A 23,419-nucleotide genomic window follows, 5' to 3' on the forward strand; every position below is an offset into this window, starting at 1 on the left:
CTGCACTTATAATCTTGGCTGCTTCCCTGGAGGAAGAGACAGGATCCTACTTGAGACCAGGCCCTTCACCTGGATCCTATGCCCTCCACCTTCTTAAGGGATCATCCTTTGCAGTTATGCTTTCTCCTGAATTATCATGTTCCTCTATCTGTATTTATTATCTAAAAAGTTGGAAAAGGGAGTGCTAGAGTTTAGGCTGATCCTGGTTCTTGCTGTTAAGTAGGTGGTCTCACAGGGGGCTGCATTCCCTGAGGATGGAAGGGAAGATGTGGAAAGTGGCTGATTCAAGAGCTAAAGATCATGCCATAAAGGAAGCCTAACCCAGCTAGGGGCTAGGTGACCCTGCAGTCGAGGCTGTGGAGTAGACAGCCCTGGACAGGGGACTTTTAGACTGCCATGTTTGTCGCTGCATTGTGCAATTTTAACAAGAATCCTGCTAAGTCAGTTTAGTTAGAATTTCCCATCATCAATATCTCAGTTAGGTTCCTCATCCCCCAGGTGATGTCTGGTCACCCTGGCCCACCTTCACCAACAATCCTGTTAGTTCAATTTAGCCACAATACCCCCTTACCCGTGGTGTTTCCTCTTAGTAATTTTCCATCCATTGCTCCCCACCCTGCTCCTTGGCTATAAATTTCCACTTTCCGTTGTTGTATTTGGAGTGGAACCCAGTTTCTCTCCCTTCACTACAAAACCCCATAGCAGTGCTCCCTACACCTATCTTGATGGTCCTGAATGAAGTCTGCCTTACCGTTCTTTAACAAATGCCATGAATAATTTTTTTCCTTAACACCCTTCACTTGGATCCCATGCCGTTCCACATTCTCAAGGAACAAGCTTTTGTAATGATCATTCCTTTTACTTGAATCACCACGTTCTCCATGTCTATTGGATCATGCTATCGTCTACAAAGTGGGCAAATAGATGGTTAGAAATGAGGGATTTTGCTTTCAAGAGCTGATCTTGGTTATTGCTGTGTTGTAGGTGAGACCCCAAGGGGCTGCATTCTCTGAGGAAGGTGGAGGGGTTGGAGGGTATGGAAAGTGGCTGATTCAAGAGCCAGGGGTGCTACCATGAGGCAAGCTTAAACCAGATAAGGACTAGGTTACCTTGCAGCTGAGGCTGTGGAGTGGACAACCCTGGCCAGGGGCGGAAGGGAGAATGAAGCCCAGATTCAGAGGGGTCTGCAGAAGCTAGCACACATGGGCTGAGGCTGAGTCAGCCAGGGATTACCAGATTCTGACCAAGATGAGAGAGACAAAAATGCAAGTTACACCAGCCACAGACATACGTGAGCAAATCAGCATCACCAGCAGGATTTGGGAGATAAGTTAGCCTTCCTTCAGAAACCACTAAGGACACTGCAATCAACATGAGACTCCTAAGCAATGCAGACCCTGTATTAAGCCATCTTGCATTGCTGTAAAGAAATACTTGGAGTCTGGGTAATTTATAAAGAAAAGACGTTTGAATTAGCTCATGGTTCTGCAGGCTGTACAGAAAGCATGGCGCCGCATTTGTCAGAGGCGTTCGAACCAGAGCAATTCTATCTTGAAAAAATAAGAAAAATCTAGGAAAAAGGAGGCTGGGATTTGCTTGGCTGCATTCTCAGAAAATTAGGTATTTCTAGCCTCTAGATGTTTTTACTGAACAGACCCAGACTTAGGAGTGTCGTGATATCCCAATATCTTGAGAACAGAAGCATTCCTAATTTTGCTTTAAAGATCATAATATCAATTCTTGCAAGATATAGTAATTAAGAAAATTAATCCTTTATTACAAACCCTTGTAGCAGAGCACATCTCCCCATAATCTTTTTTATCCTGTATATAAACGAGTATTTTACCAAGGGTGGATGCATTCCTTTTCTTACTTTTGGGAATACCCTACTCTGTCTGTAGAGTAGCTGTACTTTCACCACTTTACTTTCTTAATAAATTTGCTTTTGCTTTGCACTGTGGACTCACCTTGAATTCTTTCTTGGGCGAGATCCAGGAACCCTCTCTTGCGATCTGGATCGGGACCCCTTTCTGGTAACAGCTTCTGGGGAGGCCTCAGGAAGATTTTGCTCATGGTAAAAGGTGAAGCAGGAGCAAGCACTTCACATGGCAAAAGCAGGAGCAAGAGAGAGAGTTGGAGGAGGGGAGGGAGGCGCCACACACTTTTAAATGACCGGATCTCATGATTATTATGTAATGTCCCATTTTGTCCCTTGTAATAATCTCCACTATAAAGAGTGCTTTGTGAGGTATTAATTTGACATCTTGAGTTTTTATGTGGTTCATGTTTGCAGGGTATATCTTCTTCCATCCTTTACTTGTAACTCGTTTATTTTTAAAGTGAGGTTCTCTTTTTCCCAAGATACAGATTAGTGATAAATATATTGTGAAAATCAAGATCTTCTTGCAGCCGTGAAACGGTAACAGTAAAAACACCAAAAAATCAGATGTAGAAGCTAATATGGAACTGAAGTGTTATGCAGAAATCCACAGAATAATTTGTTAGGTTCCTCAAAAGAACCTCAATCAAATTTACTGACAGCCTTTATAGAAAGATAACTTGAAACTAAAGTGATACATTTATATGAAAAATATTACTTTATCACCCCATTTTCTGCAGTAGGCTTTTAGATGAAATTTCATTTCACAAAAGTGTTCTGTTGCTAAAAATATTTTGAAAATGGCTGTATAGGATAATGTTTCAGAGGTCTCTCAGCTTAGAAATTTTGGGATTCAAATATCCTTCTCTACATTGAATGGAAAAAGTGAAAAGAGAACAATATCATGGGGGAGGGAAATGTTGGTCTACTGTATTTTTCTTTTCTTTTTCTTCCTAAACTAACCGGTCTGTGTTGGTTCTCAGCTGTGCTGTTAATCCAGGTAAAAGATGCCCTTCAGGAGAATACATGGATTCATTGGGCCCCAGGGCAGTTTTGAATTGCTCAGAAACAACAGCCAGAATAACTTTTGAAAGGCTGTAAATGGAGATGATTGAGATCTTCTGATATGGTTTGGTGGTGTCCCCACCCTGTGGAAGGGACTCGGTGGGAGGTGATTGAATCATGGGGGCAGGTCTTTCCCATGCTGTTCTCGTGATAGAGAGTGGGTCTCACAACATCTGATGGTTCTATAAGGGGGAGTTTCCCTGTACAACCTCCCTCCCTTTGCCTGTTGCCATCCATGTAAGACGTGACTTGCTCCTCCTTGCGTTCCGCCATGATTGTGAGGCCTCCCCAGCCATGTGGAACTGTGAGTTCTCCATTAAACCTCTTTTTGTTTTTTTTCTTTTTTGTAAATTGCCCAGTCTCAGGTTTGTCTTTATCAGCAGCATGAGAACAGACTAATACATCCTCTGATTTATGTTACTTCTCACTCAAGTTGCTCAAAGTGCCTTCTCATCAAGAGCTGTTTGGGTAGAGACAGACACATTTGTTCAGCCCTATTTTTCTCTGTTTTCTTCTCCTCCTTCATTCCTCTTTCCCTCCCTCCCTCCCTTCCTTCTTCCTTTCTTCCTTCTTTGTACAAAAATAAGTGAATTTATTTCTTCTCAGTAGAAATATCAGAATATTTCATAAATTTTGTGACTTTTTTTGAAACTTTTATTTTGGGTTGAGGAGTACATGTGCAGGTTTGTAATACAGGTAAATGCGTGTCACAGGGGTTTGTTGTACAGATAATTTTGACACTCAGGTATTAAGCCTAGCGTCCATCAGTTATTTTTCCATATCCTCTCCCTCCTCCTACCCTCCACCCTCTGATGGGCCCCAGTATGTTGGTCCTTGCTATGTGTCCGTGTGTTCTGATCATTTAGCTCCCACTTATAAGTGAGTAAATGTGGCATTTGGTTTTCTGTTCCTACATTAGTTTGCTAATGATAATCACCTCCAACTCCATCCATGTTGCTGCAAAGGTCATGATGTCTCTCTTTTTCTTATAGATGCATAGTATTCCATGGTGTATACGTACCACATTGTCTTTATCCAGTCTACTATTGACAGGCATTTAGGTTGATTCTGTCTTTTTTATTGTGAATAGTGCTTCAATGAACATACTTGTGCATGTGTCTTTATATACCTAGTAATGGGATTCTGGGTCAAATGGTAGTTCTGCTTTTAGCTTTTTGAGGAATTGCCACACTCCTTTCCACAGTGGCTGAAATAATTTACACTTCCACCAACAGTGTATAAGCATTGCCTTTTCTCCATAAACTCACCAGCATCTGTTATTTTTGTTCTTGATTTTTTTATTTAGCCTTATACTGTTTGACTATTTTTTTATTTGAGACAGGGTCTCATCTGTCTGTGAACGTGGATTCTACTTATGTCAGAGACTTCTAGGGATTCCAGCTCTCTCAGTTGCCTGCGTTTGAACTTTATGAATTTGTTACATTTCAGTTGTTTCCTTCTTACCCACTTTTATGACTGTCACTTCTTGCACACATGTTCTGCCAGAGGTAACACAGTTTGTGTGTGTCATCTCTCCTCAGAGGGGCTTGTCATCCTCTTGTATCAGTTCCCATGGCTGCCTTATTACCTCAGCTCTCTCATGATCTAAAAAAAATGATAATATAGGTTATTAGGCTTTTTCTCATTTTCAGGGCTAAAGTGACTTTCTCTTGAGCCTTTCTAAATATTATGTGGAGGTAGAGCTCTCCTTTGTTAATATTTTGACTACTGGTACAAAAATGCAGCATTCAAATATTCGAATTAAAAGATAATCCAGGGGATAGCTGACTATGGCTTGGTAGCTAAATCCAGCCCATGGCCCATTTTTGCATAGCCTTTAAGATAAGGACTTTTTTTTTTTTTTTACATTTTAAACTCTTATTTTTAAAAAACACAACAATATGCCACATAATCTATGTGGCCCACAAAGACTAAAATATTTATTGCCAAGCCTGTTAAAGAAAAATTCATGACCCTGTATTAATCTAATATCTACCATTCTGCATCACATTAAGAAATACATTTTCATCCATTATTTAATTTATTTACTCACAGATTGAAAAGTATGGATTATTTTCTGATCTTACCCTATCCCCTTAAGAAAGCATCCAGCTTTACCAAACCATGTTTTCAGTCTGAGAAACTTGTCCCAGGGCTTAAATGATACAGAAACATATATCTAAGGTAGGAGACTGGCAGGACTTGTTTCTGGTCATAACCCTGCTGACTAAAACAGAATCTGATTCAGACAGAATAAAGTGGATAAACTGGCAGAAACCAGCAGATGGCTGCAAGGGTGATCCCTGGTTGCCCTTATTGCTTATTAGCATGAGACACTCCCACCAGCACCATCGCAGTTTACAAATGCCATGGCAATGACCTGGAAGTTACAACAGCTTCCCATGGCAATGGCCTGGAAGTTACCCCCTTTCATAGAAAGTTCTAAATATCTCGCCCCTCAACTTGCATTAACCTGCCCTTAATGTACATATAATTGAAAGTGGGTATAAGTCAATAGAAATGCGTTTGCAAAGACCCCATAGGTTGGTGACTCTGAGTGTAGTGCCTATGAGTTAGCCCTGCTCTGCAAGGAGCAGTCCCATTCAATAAAAGATTGCTGTCTGACACTACCAGCTCACACTTGAAATCTCTCCTGGGCAAAGCCAAGAGCCCTCTCAGGCTAAGCTTCAATTTTGGGGCTGGCCTATCCTGCATCAGTTTCAAAGGGAGAATTTTTCCAAGTATTCCATGATTGTGTATTTCTCAAGGTCATTTAAAAAAATGTCAATATCTCAGAATCTTTCATTCTATGTCTTGGTCAATGTATCATTTATGTAAGCATGATGGTGACATATACCTCAAGTGTAACGTCTGTTAGTCTGATTATAAATGCAGTAGAATTATTGCCCAGTAAGATGTAACATCAAATATGCATATTTAATTGCATTGGACTCCTCTGAGTACTTACAGGAAAGTTGGTAAGAATAAATATTCATGCTTGAAAATATTTTGGAATGTGTGTAAAACGGATCAAATCCGAATACCACAGATGGCACTGTCACTAGATGCTAATGAAGTACATAATAGGAACCATAAGAGACAGTCAATAATAAAGGGGGGAAATGAAATGGAACACATCAAAGCACCATCAGACGAGTGCAGAAGCATACACATGAACACACCCTGTAGCTGCAGAAACACATGGTAGGAACTAAAGCCCCACCACTAATCAGACTTTTTCTCACCAACTCAGGAGTTCGCAAATAAGTTTCCTAAGGGTCAAATGCCCACAATAAAACTGACCAATTTAAACATCACTGAGAGCTACTTAGAGCATTATGTAGAAAGCTACAGACAACAGTGAATTTATTCTGAGCAAGTCTTAATCCATCATCTTCACAGATGGCTAAAGAAAGGGCCTCTAAACATTTTGTCTCATAATCTCTAAGGTAGTGACCTTCAAACTCTTTTATTACAATGCATGAGAAATACACAGTTTGTATATACTTCAGTACACAAATAAATGTAAGTATGTATATGTGGATGTGCCGTGTATTTGTATATTTTGTATGCAATGGATACTATTTACTAATTATTTTATCTCATTTCTTTAAAATTATCATTCTTTGAACTCATCCAGCTGGTCAAGGTTTATCTCCCACAAGAATCGTGGGAAGAATCTTAAATTTGGCATGAGGTTAAACACTGCCCTTTGAAGCTGGAGTGCGGCTACTCAGCAATCATTAAAATCCAGGTCTCAGTGAAGAACAACCATGCAGCCATCTGATGCCATGACTTTGATCATGTGTTAATTAGTTGCTCACAGAAAGTCTAAATCCGGAAATCACTATGTTCCATTCTTTGAGAACTTGTGAGTGCACTATACTAAAAACTGAAATTAACAAGAAAGATAAAAGATACACTAAATATTAGGTCAGGATTGTGACTGCTCTTACTCCAAACAAAACAAAACAAAAACAAAACTAAACGAAAATAAAAACAAGGTCCAGGCGCGGTGGCTCATGCCTGTAATCCCAGCACTTTGGGAGACCAAGGCGGGTGGATCATGAGGTCAAGAGTTCGAGACCAGCCTGGCCAACATGGTGAAACCCCATCTCTACTAAAAATACAAAAATTAGCTGGGAGTGGTAGCGCATGCCTGTAGTCCCAGCTACTTGGGAGGCCAAGGCAGGAGAATCACTTGAACCTGGGAGGTGGAGGTTGCAGTGAGCCAAGATTGTGCCACTGCAGTCCAACCTGGGTGACAGAGTGAGACTTCATCTAAACAAACAAACACCTTGAAGAACCACAATTCCTACTCAAGCTGCTTTTTAGAGACAGAGAAATTGAGAAACCTCTCTTTTCCTACTCAAGGTATTTCCTTAAGGGAAACCCAGCTGGATGGAATATATAGGAGTCAGCTCAACAATATGTTCTAATTTACTTACAAAAAGCTACGTCTGATCAGGACCCCCTTCCTATGCTTCCTTTTCATGTACTATTTCCCACATTAAACTGCTAAGTAATATAAAAGTAAAGACAACAGGAATCATGCACACAGCTTACTGTCTACGTTAGTGTGAGTTTATACTCCACTAGCTTCATCAACATGTTTACTAACACAGGAATCTCTTGCCTAGGAAAATAAACGTTGCAAAGAACTTTACTGTTGTTTCAGCAACTGCCTGAAAGATCTATCAACTCCTCAATAAAAAGTGTCAAATGACGTTTTTCAATCCCCAAACTCTTTGAAGCCTTAGTCTAAAAATCCTTGTCTTGTTGGCTCCATCAATCCTAAATCATTATGATTTCTACCCAATTCTAACAAAACTGTCCCTGACTTTAAAAGACCCACTTTACACCAGATTTCAAAATCAGAATAAATGTGCCTAAAGCCAGTACACATCTGACATACTAGTGGCTCTTTTGAGTTAGTGCTCTTCCTTACAGTGTTATGCAAATAATGTCAGAGCTGTCTTATGAACAGGTTATTTGGCTGCTATTTGGGGAGTGCAGTTTATGATGAGCATAGTCACCACTGCTGTACATCATGTCACAGTAGACTGAGCCTAGATCCTACCATCAACATCTATGGAGATTTCTGAACTATACACTGCCTGAATGACCTACAGTTATATTCATGTAAATCTGTTACTATTCCAGAGAGTTAAATGTGCAATAACACAACCTAAAAATAGTAAACAGGTGTGTATTTATTTAGTCTGCATTAGAATTTAGTTAAACTCATTGCAAGCATGACAGAAAACACAGAACCAAATAAAAATTGATTAATCAAAGCATGTATAAAAATTGGCCAAGGTGGGAGGATCACTTGAGCCCAGGAATTCAAGACCAGCCTGAGCAACATAGTGAGACCACTGCCTAAAAAAATAAATCAATCAATTGCCCAGGTGTGGTGTCCACACCTGTAGTACCAGCCACTCGGGGGGACTGTGTCTTGAGGATTGCTTGAGCCCAGGAGATCGAGGTTGCAGTGAGGTATGGTCATGCCACTGCCCTCCAGCCTGGGTGTCTGAGTGACATCCTGTCTGAAGAAAAGCATTTATAAATATAGATATGAAAATAATTTAGTTCTTTCACAAAAGGTCTTTCTGAGATATGTCCTCCACTAAGGGTGATGTGGGACTGTCTGTTCCCAAAGTTTCTGGATGCATGAGAATGGTTGGCAAGAGACAAAACAAAACAAAACAAAAAGATCTCTCAAGTCCCTTTCTTTGTGTTCCTGAGACCCTGTGGATGTGAGTCTGGGGACAGCAGGAAAATCCTGTCTGGCCCTGCATGTATGTGACTTAATAGTGTGCATGCCCCTTGCTGGGCAAGTCCTTTGTTGCCCATGTGCCTTGGTGTCTGTCTCCTGTCCCTGCAGAGCCCTGACAGATGGTGACTTTTTTTTTTTTTTTAGGTGGACTCTCGCTCTGTTGTCCAGGCTGGCATGCAGTGGCGTGATCTTGGCTCACTGCAAACTCCGCCTCCCAGGTTCTAGCAATTCTCCTTCCTCAGCCTCCTGAGTGGCTGGGACTATAAGTGCACGACGCCACGCCCTGCTAATTTTTTGTATTTTAGTAGAGACAAGGTTTCAACGTGTTGCCCAGGCTGGTCTGGAACTCATGAGCTCAGGCAATCCGCCCGCCTCGGTCTCCCAAAGTGCTAGGATTACAGGTGTGAGCCACTGGGCCTGGCGACAGGTGGTGACTTCTTTCGTTCTTGTCAACTAGGATCCAGCCAGTAGGTCCGCAGATCAGCCCTCCCAGAAGTTGAAGGGGGAGTGAGTGTGAGGAGGGGCGGGTGGTCTTTGCGTGCATCAGGTGACTGGATCCATGGCCACGTAGAGAAAAGGGTTGCAAGGTGGTCATCCTTCTACCAAAAGGCAGTGATGCTGCCATGGCCTTGTTGTCATGGGAGGCCCAGACAAGGAAGGAAGGAGGGCCCTAGAGGGGAGGAGGGTCAGTTGCACTTGGAGTGAGTTGTGAAGGGGTACACTATTTGAGGTCTTTGAGTCCCTAAGCATATGAATCCGCCCACAGAGGACGGATTCCAACTTCCTTAGTGGGGACCTGGGAAGGAGAGGAGGACTGGACGTGGCGGGACAAGGAGGGGCAACTCAGCCCACAAGACAAAGTCAGATCTCACTGTGCATGCTTCTTGGGTGGCCGCCTCAGTGCACATGTTCACTAGGCTTCTTCTGGTCGACCCCTTTGCAGCACGTTGCAAACGCTATGGGGCTGAGAGGGTGTGAGGGTCGCTTTCCTGCTGTCTGGACTCTTTCTCCCCTACTGAAACATAGCGGGTAGGTCCGCAGGGCAGTCCTCCCGGGAGGTGAAGTGAGAATGAGTGTGAGGAGGAGCCAGCAAGCTTCTGAATGGGTCAGGCGGCATGGTCCCTGGCTCAGAGGTAGAAGTGCCTCAAGGTCGTAGTTCTTCTCATGCGGCACCACGGCCATGGGCCTTCTGGTCTTGGCAGGGCCACAGCTAGGGAGCAAGGAGGGCCACGGAGTGGAGGGGGGTCAGGCGGAGTTGGGGCGACTGCTGGGGTTGCTGTTGGAGGTATCTGAGTCCTGGAAGCATCTGGAACCCCCAACAGAGGACAGATTCCAGACTCCTAGGTGGGGAGTCTGGGTGGGTGGGAAGGGCTGTGAAGGGAGGAAGTGCGTGGTAAGGAAGGAGGCTAGAAACTGGGAACGCTGCGGGCTGGTGACCACAGCCCTGAGTTCTGTAGAGTGCCTGGCAGAGGTGGCCCGTGAGGAGCACCCAGCGCTGTGTCACAATTTCTGAACTCCACCGTGGAGGTTCGAATGGGCCGGGCTCTGCATTCCAACAAAACTTGATTTTAGGGGGCAAATGGGCCTAGCAAATGGGTGTGTGAGATAAGCCGTTGCCACTCAGATTTTAATTCTCTAGCTGTATTTCCTAAATGTCTCCATGATGGAGAGTCCAATTGTGACACCAAAAACCTCATCAGAAATTTCCTGCGTCTTTGCCAGGAGCCTTAAGACATTGCTGTGCTAGCTTGACCAACATAAGTAGCTTTGCAAGCATACGATTCAGAAGACATACACACACACTTGCCCTGGGACTTACTTTCAAAGATTTTCCAAATTTTAAAAAAATTACAAGTTAACATTTGTCCATAGAAGTGGCCAAATATAGCTAACTATCCTCTCAAGTGCATTTTCCCAATCACCGTATTCTGTTTGCAGAGTGAAATACGAGGTGCCAAGGAAGATCAACATATAGGCCTATACCAAGATGAAGTTTATGACCTTCTGAGCTGACTGTGCCTCTGCTTGTGAGTGCCTTAACATTCAATGTTTTCTATTAGCAGAAAGTTATTTTTGTGATAGTGTTGTTGAAATAGTATACATACACTGGTAAAGGTCTTCCATGTTGATAAAAAATGATCATGGCATCTCATGAAGGACAGACTAATCCAAGAGGATTATGTTCTGGTTTTGTCTGGATGGATGATCTTCTGTTCCCCGGTTTTTGCCCATGACTTCCTTCTCATGCTTATTGATAACTGATTGCACACATCTGTACCAAGACAGATTAAAATGGCTTCCAAAGCCCTTGAGGGTAACTGTCTTAGAGTAAACTCTCTGTGGGAAGAGTAACTTTATGAAACATTAAGAATATGAAATAGTGTTGGAGAAATGTCTTAGACTTATGATCAGAAGTATCTATGTATTCTGTATACTTATATTACTGAGATGTATGTGAGTGTATTTGCACACACTCATCCCTCCTGGTCCCAGGAGCCCAGTCATGAAGAGTCTCAAGAAGAGGAACCACCAACTGAAAGTCGGGATCCTACACCTGGTCAGGAAAGAGAAGAAGATCAGGGTGCAGCTGAGATTCAAGGTGCTGGGAAGGGAACGAAAGATGTCTGTGGGAAGGGGAAGAGGCCTATGTGTGCATCACACATTATACCATGACCAGTAACAGGAGGAAAGAAAACATTAGGAAAGGATCTCAAACATTTGCTGAAAGTTGGCTGGAAAAGTGAAGAGTATGGTTTGCAGTCTTGTGCAGTCTCTGGATATAATGAATCTTCTCTTTTTCTTTGAGATCTGCTTTGTATGCTTGCAAATACAGTCCTTGCTAAATTAGGACTTAGGTGACCACAGCCTTGAGGTCTGTAGAGTGCCTGGTAGAGGTGTCCAGTGAGGAGCACCCAGCGCTGTGTTGCAACTTCTCAACTCCACCCTGGAGGTTCGAATGGGAGGGGCTCTGCATTCCAACAAAACTTGATTTTTGAAACCATTTGATGTAAGAAAATGTACATTATTTCACTAGTGTAATTTGATCTTCTTAGAATGTTATATCATCTTCTCAACCGTGGTGTCCACAGTGTTGTATGCACCCTTTAATAGCACGTAGAGTGCCAAGTCACCTTACCTTGTAACACCCTGAGTAAAGCCCACTTGCATAGGGATGTTAGCCCCATTTTATAAATAAGAAAACTGAGGCTCATGGGTTGAGGTTTACCAAAGAACACTTGAGTCATGGAGACAGAATTCATATTTCGTTTCAAGGTTTATGTTCTTCCTATCATCTATGTTGTAAGAGAAAGTGACTGGTTTTGCTTAAGATGCGTAATACCCAAATATGGCTGTACTATAAGGTACTTCATTATTGGCTCAGGACAAAACACAGTTCAGTGAAGCAGGATAGAAACTCCAGAAAAGATCTCAATGAATGACAGCCACTGTTTCCTTTCATTGGTGTTTTTGACAGTATGTTTGGTAAAAGTTGGATAATTCAGGACACTGGCATACGAATAGCTATATTAGTATGATTTTGAGAGGCTTTTAAAAGTTGTTTAAACACTTTTATAATTAGAAAACTTAAAGTGCTGTAAGATTATCATGAAACAGAAATTGTGTCCTCAACGGGTAGCATTTTCAAGGTAAACACTGACAGAATTTGGGCCATGGATTATTTAGCAATTCACTGTTAAGGGGGTTTCCAGAATATGACTGTCCACAATCCTGGTTTATTTATTTATTTTAAATTATACTTTAAGTTCTGGGATGTATGTGCAGAATGTGCAGGTTTGTTACAGAGGTATACACATGCCATGGTGGTTTGCTGCACCCATCAACCCATAATCTACATTGGGTATTTCTCCTAATGTTCTCCCTCCCCTAGCCCCCCCAGCTCCGGACAGGCCCTGGTGTGTGATATTCCCCTCCCTGTGTCCATGTGTTCTCATTGTTCAACTCCTACTTATGAGTGAGAACATGCAGTGTTTGGTTTTCTTTTCCTGTGTTAGTTTGCTGAGAATGATGGTTTCCAGCTTCATCCATGTTCCTGCAAAGGACATGAACTCATCCCTTTATATTGCTGCGTAGTATTCCATGGTGTATATGTGCCACATTTTCTTTATCCAGTCTGTCATTAATGGGCATTTGGGTTGGTTCTGAGTCTTTGCTATTGTGAATAGTGCTGCAATAAGCATATGTGTGCATGTGTCTTTATAGTAGAATGAATTATAATCCTTTGGGTATATACCCAGTTATTTATTTGCACTCAACTTCCTGTACTCTCACTGCAGGACAGTGATTTTGCTGTTGTTGTTGGTACTTCATTCTCAATGAGATTAATCTACGGAAAGTTACATGTAGGGCCTTTGGACCTAAGCATAACTTTAATTAATTTTACCAGAAAATTTTCAAGTTACTTCAACAAGGGATGGGTGTCACAACTGTATGACTTGTCATAGGCCAGCCAATACATTGATGTAAACTCTCAGAAAATTACATTTAAGTTATGATTAAAACGCTATTTATGTGGCAGACTTCAGATTTCTTAGATAGTTGATACTCGCTATTCATAATACACAATGGTAACTAACTTATGGAAAATGTAGGTATAGTGTGATTTATCCTTAGATTGTCATTTAAAATAAGATTTCAGGCCAGGACCAGTGCCTCATGTATATAATCCCAAAACATTGGGAGGCCAAGGCCGGCAGATCCCTTGAGCCTGGGAGTTTGAGGCCAGCCTGGGCAACCTGGGGAAACTCCATCACTACTAAAAAATACAAAAATTATCCTTGGTGGTGGCATTCACCTATAGGCTCAGCTACTCGTGAGGCTGAGACAGGAGGATCCGTTGAGCCCAGAAGGTTGGGCCTGCAGTGGGCCGAGGTGGTACCACTGCACTGCAGCCTGGACAGAGTGAGACCCTGTCTCAAAAAACAAATACATAAAATAAAATAAGACTTCATAAATGAGAAAACGAAATTGTAACATTTTTGCATCACATTTGTTATGACACTAGCCTACAGGCTTTTATTTCATAACGCTGAGGAAAAGAATATTATAATTTCCTTATTTATATTTTATGTTTGTCTGCTTCAGTCGATAATTTTTGCATTTTTAAGTGTCTGACCTGGAAGCTGATCTCCAGGAGCTGTCTCAGTCAAAGACTGGGAATGAATGCAGAGATGATCCTGATGTCAAGGGGAAGATTCTGCCAAAACTAGAGCATTTTAAAATGCCAGAAGCAGGTATGTTATCCATTAAGATGCAAAATTAGGTGCTTTCTGTTTTCCACAATATTATACTTTTGATAATAAAAGCAGAGAACATTAGTGCCCCTTTAAAAACAGAGCTCAAATACAGACTTTCTTTGAAAGGTAGTTCAGACCCTGAATGCCTGACTGCAAGACTTAAACACTATCAGATACAGAAACAAATTGGGTCAAAGCCATATTGAATCATCAAATGTGAAAGCATTTTCTTCTGAGTATAACCAACAGCTCACAATTTTCGAATTAGTTTTTAATTTCTGCTTTTAACAAATACATTGTGCATTTGTAATACCAGTTTGTGTGAAATGTGCTGAGAACTGAAGAGGATTCTAGTATCAGCTCTACCATAATTTGTGAGATTCTGGATGAATCCTATAAATTCTACACCCATGTTTGCTCTTACTGAAAATAGTGAATGCACATCAGATTAAATTCCATTTCAGTGCTGATTTCTACATGCTGTGGTTTTGTTGGATAGAATACAAAGATACTTGACTTTCATGATTTGTTTATCATAACAATCAGCTTCAGTCCAATTATAATATCTGAGTTGAGACTTCATTGCTCCTAAGAAAATAAACAACCACTCTGCTTGATATTTGTTTCTCTATATGGAGACCTGAATGACTGTTCTTGAATTTTGTCAAATTCTGAATTCTGCGGCTCTTTTTTTTTTTTTTTTTTTTTTGAGATGGAGGCTTGCTCTGTCGCCCAGGCTAGAGTGCAGTGGCACGATCTCTGCTCACTGCAAGCTCCGCCTCCCGGGTTCAGGCCATTCTCCTGCCTCAGCCTCTCGAGTAGCTGGGACTACAGGTGCCTGCAACCACGCCTGGCTAATTTTTTGTATTGTTAGTAGAGACGGGGTTTCACCGTGTTAGCCAGGACGATCTTGATCTCCTGACCTCATGATCCGCCCGCCTGGGCCTCCCAAAGTGCTGGGATTACAGGCGTGAGCCACTGTGCCTGACCAGTTCTGTGGCTCTTAATGAATAATTGCAGTTTAAATCCTTTCAGCAGTGAAGCCTTGAATATCTGAATAATAAAATGGCAGGAGACAGGTTTCTGTGGCCCATGAAGTAGGGAGAATGCATGTAGGCCAGTGAGCATGCTCCTTGCCCTACTGTTAGTCTTCATGAGCTACTGTGTGTAATTACATTGAAGACACATATGATAGAATCACCTCTAACTGTATCATAGATTACATATTATAAATTTCTGTCTTGAGATGTCAGTTAATAGGATCTAAAGTTTAAAGTCCATAACTCACTAATTCCTGAGTATTCAGCATAGTTTACACATATTTTCCAAATTGCTGACTGTTAATTAGAAGAGCTTCTGAATTTAAAGGAAACACTCCATGTGTAGGAAAGAAATTACCTAGATGTTTTTACTCTACACTGCTAAACCATTTCATTAGACTATTTGCATTAAAATATAGTTTTCAGACTATTTCCAGGAGTCTATTGAACAAGCCTCAATTGCGTTCTTAGGAAGATCATAGCCTTAAATGCACATCTTATTAAAGCGGATAGCAAATTACATGATACAAGAAAATCATAATAAAAAACAAAAATAATAATAAAAGAGCAACGGAATAAACCTAACAGAAGAGGAAAGAGGTCGTGAATAAAAGACAGGTACAAATCATTAGTAAAATGCAAACTAATCCAAAAGTAATAAATTTAAAAGCTTGTTCTTTTGAAAAATAGCTATGAATAAAGTATCCAGTAGTATATAGTAGTTTACACTATCTAGAAGAAAATGGAAAAAGATGAACATGGAATATGTACAAGACACAGGTTTTGAATATAGGGTGTAATAGAAAATGAATACATTCTTGAACTCTAATATTTTCAAAGTATGGATGAAATTATTGATATGATAAGAACACACTCATTATTTAACATATTCCTGTAATACCTGAATATCTAAACATCACAAAGACTGTAGAACTTGTGACATTTGCCAGTTGTCCCTCAAACACACTTACTTTTAGAAACAAATATTTGTCTTCTTCATGTGTCTTACTCTTCTTTTCCATTTCCCTCTATCTCTGTTTCCTTTTTTGCCACACTGTTCATGATATATACTTATTTGATGTTTTGATGTCAAAAATGATAGTGATAGCTTAACACTAATGTGGCTATATAATTAATTATGTAATCAGAAATACTTTCCTAGTGAAAAAAGAGTCACTGTGGTAATAAAGTTAATGGCCCCTAAGATAGAAGAAACACCTGCCAAGTGGAGCAAGAAGATGGTCAGATCCACAGAGACTTCTTCATGTGCTAGATTTCCTGCTAAAGGGGGATAAACTGTTCAGCTGGTTCCAGCGCCAGCTTCTACTATTGAGGATGCAAGTGGAAGCAGAAAAGATGGGGGAAGAAGTCAGAAACTCATATTATTTATTCGGGGGAATGCCATGTTGGGTGCACCAATTATCAGAGGGACTAATCAGTTGCTGAATCCCCCAATTATGACTGGTATTACCAGAAAGAAGATCATAATGAATGTGTGGGCGGTAACAGTAACATTGTAGATCTGATCATCCCCTAGCAGAGTTCCTGGTTGGCCTAATTCTGCTTGAATTAGAAGGCTTAAGGTGGTGCCTAGTATCCCTGCCCATGTGCTGAATAGCAGGTATAGCGTTCCTATGTCTTTGTGGTTAGTTGAAAACAATCAACAATTGATGAACATAAGTGGGGAAAAAAAGGTAAAATGGCTGGGTAAGCATTAGACTGTAAATCTAAAGACAGAGGCCAAGGCCGCTTTTTAGCAGCCCTGAGGGGATTTCTCATGTTGAACTGCAAATTCACAGGAGAAGCTTCAGTCCTGCCAGGGCTTCTCCCACCTTTTCCCCCAACGGCGGAGAAGTAGATTGAAGCCAGTTGATTAGGGTGTTTAGCTGTTAACGAAATTTTCAAATTTTCGTGGGTTTGAATTCCACCAATCTAGCAAGGGCTTAGCTTAATTAAGGTGGTTGATTTGCGTTCAATTGATGCAGAATAGAGTCTTTCAGTCCTCAGGTCTGTCACAGAAATTAAGTGTAATCTTCATGCTTTGAAGGCTCTTTGTCTTATTTAACCTAAATTTTTAAGTTATAGTTAGTATTAACGGAGAGATAGGTAAGAGGAGGGTAGAAGAGATAAGTGGGGGGAAGAATAGTATGGGCTTTGTGTTTTTGAATTGTCATTTTATTTTCATATTATTAGACGTGGGGAATAATGTCACTGAGATGGAATAAATTAGGCGTATGTAAAAGTACAGGTTGAGTAGGGTTATGATAGCTGTAATGTTTCGGCAATAAGGCTCTTGTTTTTTGTAAATTCTTGGATGATGATTCATTTAGGCAGGAACCCTGTTAATGGAGGTAAACCTCCTAGAGATAGTAGAATTAGTGGAATTATAGGTGTCAACCATGTTAATTTGTTTCAGGTGTGTAATAGTGACAGCGTTGTGGTGCTTATACTCAGGTTGAGTGTTAAAAATATGGTTATTGTTAAGATAAAATAAATAGTTAGGTTTAGAATGGTAATGTTTGGGCTATAGAGTAGTGCTGCTATTATTCAGCCTATGTGAGTGATTGAGGAGTAGGCTAAGATTTTACACAATTGTGCTTGGTTAAGCCCTCCTCAGCTGCCTACTATAATGGATAGAATTGTGATAGATAGGAGGATGTTCATGTTTGTTGATGGGAAAATTTAAAACATAATCGATGTTTCTTCACAATATCATGTGAGGAGAAGTATACCAGGTATTAGAGAGGTTCCTTGGGTTACCTCTGGGACTCAGAATTGAAAGGGGGCTATTCCTAGTTTTATTACTAGGGTCACTATTATTAATGATGAAAATTGATTAATAGTGTTTATTATTGTTCATTGTCCAGAGGACAGGTTGTTGAAAAGGATACGTATTATGAGAATTACAGATGTGGTTGCTTGCATAAGGAAATATTTGGTTGCTGCTTTTGTACAGCCGTAGAGTGGGGACTTATTTTTTTAATGAGGATTGGGATAAGGGCTAGTATGTTTATTTCTAGGCCTGTTGAGATGAGAAATCAGTGTGATCCTAGCATTGTGATGAGAGTTCCTGTAAAAATAATAAGGGAAATAACAAGTTGAGCTAAGGGTTTAATTAGTATGGGAAGGGTGTAACCAACATTTTCGGAGTATGGGCCCGATAGCTTATTTAGCTGACCTTACTCTAGGACATGGTGTGATAGGTAGCATGGAGAATTTTGGATTCTCAGGGGTAGGTTCAATTCCTATAGTTCTAGAAATAAGAGGATTTTAACCTCTGTTGTTTACTCTATCAAAGTAGTTCTTTTGTCAGACATGTTTCCTGTGTTTGGGGTGGGATGCTAGAAATTAGGGCAGGCATTGAGATATGTCATATACAGTATGCTAGTGTAAGTTGTAGGAAATTTTTTCATAGAAGATATATGAGCTGGTTGTAGCAGAATCAAGGGTATGCTCTTAGAATTCATAAGAATAGGGTGGTTAAAAGAAGGGTCTTGGTAATGAAATTTATGGTATAGAGTTCTGGTGAATATATGGTATGTAGTGCTCCTAGGAAGATAGTGGTAGTTAGGGCATTTATTACGATAATATTCATGTACTCTGCTATAAAGAAGAGGACAAATGAGCTTGCGGCATATTTGATGTTGAAGCCTGAGACAATTCTGACTCTCCTTCTGTTAGATCAAAATGGGCTCGGTTAGTTTCTGCTGGTGTGGGGATAATCATATTATGGCTAGGGGTAATGATGGTAGGAGCAGTCAGAGGAGTTCTTGCATTGTGATGAATGCATATAAGTTAAATGAACCACTTATCAGTAAAACTGATAACAGGATAATGGCTAGGGTGACCTCATTTGAAATTGTCTGGGCCACAGCTCGTGATGCGCCAATTAGTGCATATTTTGAATTAGATGCTCATCCTGATCATAGAATAAATGGCTAGGCTTGATATGGCTAGTATAAATAGGAGGCCTATGTTAAAATTAATTAGAGGATTTGGTATAGGGAGGGGAGTTCATAAGAGGAGATCGATAGGAAGGGCTAGGATTGGAGCAATAATATAAAGGGTAATAGTAGATGTTGAGGGCTGTAAGGGTTCTTTGGTGAAGAGTTTTATTGCGTCAGCGAATGGTTGAAGCAGCCCGTAGGGACCTACAATGTTAGGTCCTTTGCGTAGTTGTATGTAGCCTAAGATTTTTCATTCGACGAGTGTAAGGCATGCTATAGCGATGAAAGTAGGGATAATAAGTAGGAGAAGGTTAATTATAGGTATATTGTTAATGAGAGGAGTTGAACCTCTGATTATAAAGTTTTAAGTCTTATGCAATTGCCGGGCTCTGCCATCTTAACAAACCCTGTTCTTGGGTAGGGTATGTGATGATTTGTTAGATTGAGATAGCATCATCTGTGGAGCGAGGGCACTTTATGAAGTGGGCCCTATTTCTCTTGTCCTTTCATAGTAGGGGAAATGTTAAATAGATAGAAACCGACCTGGATTACTCAGGTCTGAACTCAAATCACATAGGACTTTAATTGTTGAACAAACGAACCCCTAATAGCGGCGACACCATTAGGATGTCCTGATCCAACATCGAGATTGTAAACCCTATTGTTGATATGGACTCTAGAATAGGATTGCGCTGTTATCCCTAGGGTAACTTACTCCGTTGATCAAATTATCGGGTCAATATATGTTAACTTGCTTAGACTAGTGCAATCTTAGTTTAGGTTGCTCGGAGGTTGAATTATGCTCTGAGGTCACCCCAACCAAAAATTTTAATGCAGGGATAGTAGGCTAGGGCCTGTAGGCTTAAGTTTTTATTTGCATTAATAAATTAAAGCTCCATACATAGGGTCTTCTTGTCTTATTTGTTTATATCCGCCTCTTCGCGGATAGGTCAATTTCCCTGATTAAAAGTAGGAGACAGCTGAACCCTCGTGTGGTCATTCATACAAGTTCCTATTTAAGGAACAAGTGATTATGCTACCTTTGCACAGTCAGGATACTGCGGCCATTGAACATATGTCACTGGGCAGGCAGTGCCTCTAATACTGGTAATGCTAGAGGTGATGTTTTTGGTAAACAGGCGGGGTAAAATTTGCGGAGTTCCTTTTACTTTTTGTATTCTTTCCTTAGAGCATACCTGTGTTGGGTTAACAGTGTAAATAATAAAGAGCTTATTATATCGTTTATTAATATTAGGCTAACTGTCAGTGGGTTATTCCAGTCTGATGTAATCTTATGCAATGGAGAATGTTTTCATATTACTTATATTAACATTATTGCTTCTATTAAGTAGTAGATTAGTCCAATGTGATGTTAGGAGTTCAGTAGAGTGACTAGAATTTAAGATAGATGTTGAGCTTAAACGCTTTCTTAATTGGTGGTTGCTTTTGGACCAACTATGGTGGAAATATTTTTTACTCTCTGTAGGAAGGTTGTTTCTTAGGGTCTAAAGAGCTGTCTAAACTTATGGGGAGATTAAGTAATTCTGTGGGTAAGTTTAAAGTTGAATTAAGATCCCATCTTGGACAACCAGCTATCACCAGGCTGGGTATGCTTGTCACTGCTACTTATGAATCTTCTCACTATTTTGCCACATAGGTAAGTGTGCTCTTTCAGCTGTTCTTCGGTAGCTCGTGTGGTTTTGGGGAACTTGGCTATAATTCTCTGTGTAAAGTTATTTCTGGTTAATACATTATGCAGAAGATATAAGGGTTTGTCTTTGCTTTTTGATGCTTGATACAGTTCTTTCATCTTTCCCTGACGGTTCTATGTCTATTGCGCCAGGGTAAAAATTTCTATTGCCTATACTTTTGTCTAGGGTAAATGGTTTGATTAAGATAATTTAATAATATTTTTAGTGAGATTTGGAGGTAGAGTTGGCTCAAAGTGATCAGGTCGTGATGAAATCTTCCGGGTGTAAGCCAGATGCTTTGGGTTAAGCTACACTTTGGTTTGTCCAAGCACACTTTCCAGTACGCTTACCTTGTTATGACTTATCTCCTCTATATGTGTGTAGAAAATTTTTAGTAGTAGTGATTTCTGGAGTAATACTTGAGGGTGATGGGTGATGTGTGCGTGTTTCATGGCCTTATTCAACCAAGCACTCTGCTCTTGGTTTACAGCTAAATCCTCCTTGAGCCTTGGATTTCATAAAGGTTGTCGTGAGAGTTTCTGAACATAGAAAATGTAGCCCATTTCTTGCCACCTCATGGGCTAAACCTTGACCTAACGTTTTTATGTGTGTACTTGCGCTTACTTTATAACCTTTTTAGGGTTTGCTGAAGATGGCAGTATATAGGCTGGGGGGAAGAGGTGGTGAGATGTATCTGGGTTCATTGATTATAGAACAGGCTCCTCTAGAGGGATATAAAGCAACGCCAAGTCCTTTGAGTTTTAAGCTGTTGCTTGTACTACTCTGGCGAATGGTTTTGTTAATGTAACTATTAGGGTTTAGGGCTAAGCGTAGTGGGGTATCTAATCCAAGTTTGGGTCTTAGCTATTGTGTCTTCAGGGTATTAAAGCCACTTTCGTAGTATATTTTATTTCAGCTGAAGTTTTTTACAACTTAGTTGGAGTTTAGCTTTATTGAGGGCAGACCTTAAACACTCTTTATACCGAGCTCTATTAGCTCAGGTTAATCCTATGGCCGCGGTGGCTGGCATGAAATTGACCAACCCTAAATATTAGTATAGTTTAGTTAAACTTTCGTTTATTACTAAAGATTTATCACTGCTGTTTCCCGTGGGGGTGTGGTTGAGCAAGGTGTTTTGAGCTGCACTCTTGCGTGCTTGATACCTGCTCCTTTTGATCCGGGTGATCTAGAGGGCATTTTCACTGGGGCAAGGATGCTTACGTGCATAATCTTACTAAGAGCTAATAAAAAGGCCAGGACCAAACCTATCTGTTTATGGTGTCATGTGGACCCATCTAGGTATTTTCAGTGTCTTGCTTTGAATAGTTAAGCTACATTAACTATATAAATACTTAAATGTAAAATTAAAATATGAAAAAGAAATAAGTACGAATGGTTGTTTACAGTTCTGGAAATTCAGGGTCTTTAAAATTGAATTGGCAGAGGTTTGGCCGAGAGGGTTACTTATAATTAGAGTATAATTGATTTAGGACATAATATATGGGGCAGTGTTTTCAGAGGGATATGCTCAAAGTATCATGTTAGTATTAGGGCAGAAGTATAGTTATTGCATTTATTGTATGAAATGGAGGATAAATTTGGTGGGAGGGTCTTAGATTTTTTAGAAAAAGTACATCAATTGAGGGGTAGCTGTTGGGGTGTTCGTGGTTAAAACACGATTTCTCGGCTCCGACTGGGTTGCATTTTAGTCTCTTGTTTTTGGGGTTTGGCAAGGGTACATTTACCTAGGTTGATGGTAAAGTCAGAGATGGGGGGAGGAGGGATTTGCGGATTCAATCGGAGATAGTTCTTGAAATCGTACATGCATGAGTGTACGATTTTTCCAGTGAAAAAAGAGTCATTATTCATGTTGACATCAGCACTGTTAGGTGAAAACTGGGGACAAATGTTTACCATACCTGAAAAACGACATAAAGGTAAACTAGCTTAAAGCAAGATTTTTTTTTTGTACTTTTGCACAAGAGGGAAAAATCAAATACTGGCCTTTCTATTCACTTCAGTTATGCAGTTCTTAATGTGACATTAACTGTTTTCTTAAAAGATAGCTTTCAAACTACTTCCAGGAGCCTATTTGACATCCAGACCATAGTTTCAAGCCAGAACATTAAATTATTCTTTTTTTTTTGTAAATTCCATTTGTTTCTTAGGCTTTTTGAGTGTTGGTTTTATTTTTAGTAAAATTATACACAACTTTTGTTTTCTATTTTAACCCCTCTTTTAATAGGTTCACTTGATTTAATGTGTTCTGACTTCGGACTGTCTTTTGGTTTTCTTGTAGCACTAGAAAGTAGGGTGTGTTTAAAAAAATTTTTTAATGTATATGCTTGGAAGTCTATCTCCAAAGTCTCTATGAGGTCTGACGGAATGTAAGCTGAAGGGCGACTCTTAGACTTCTGGTTTTAGTCCATTGCATAAAAGTGAAACTTTGGTGTTGTTTGCAAACCTTTAATGTCATCTGAATACAGTTCTGCTAGTAATGTCCCCTCCTCTTATGTTTCTATTATAGGTGAAGGGCAACCACAGGTTTGAATGAAAATAAGCTGAAACAACGCAAACTGGTTTTATCTAAGATGTTTGACTTAAAAAGATCTCAATAAAATTTTACAGTTTTTTCCAAAGAATTCTTGCACATCTTTTGTTAATTTTATTTCCAAGTATTCGAGACTATTGAAAATTGTGGCTGGGTGTAGTGGCTCACGCCTGTAATCCCAGCATTTGAGATGCTGAAGCAGGAGGATTGCT

General features: G+C 40.3%; 1 protein-coding gene across 1 annotated transcript; it reads left to right on the forward strand.

Moving 5' to 3' along the window:
* Positions 1 to 11,171: 11,171 nt before the first annotated feature.
* Positions 11,172 to 23,206, forward strand: LOC101145105 (X antigen family member 3). The gene is made up of 3 exons (XM_031005748.2): positions 11,172 to 11,322; positions 13,850 to 13,975; positions 23,184 to 23,206. Exons 1-3 carry the CDS (start codon positions 11,172 to 11,174, stop codon positions 23,204 to 23,206), a joined length of 300 nt encoding a protein of 99 aa, XP_030861608.2.
* Positions 23,207 to 23,419: the final 213 nt, after the last annotated feature.

This window comes from Gorilla gorilla, chromosome X (genome assembly GCF_029281585.2).
Source record: "Gorilla gorilla gorilla isolate KB3781 chromosome X, NHGRI_mGorGor1-v2.1_pri, whole genome shotgun sequence".
NCBI classification, from domain to species: Eukaryota; Metazoa; Chordata; class Mammalia; order Primates; family Hominidae; genus Gorilla; species Gorilla gorilla.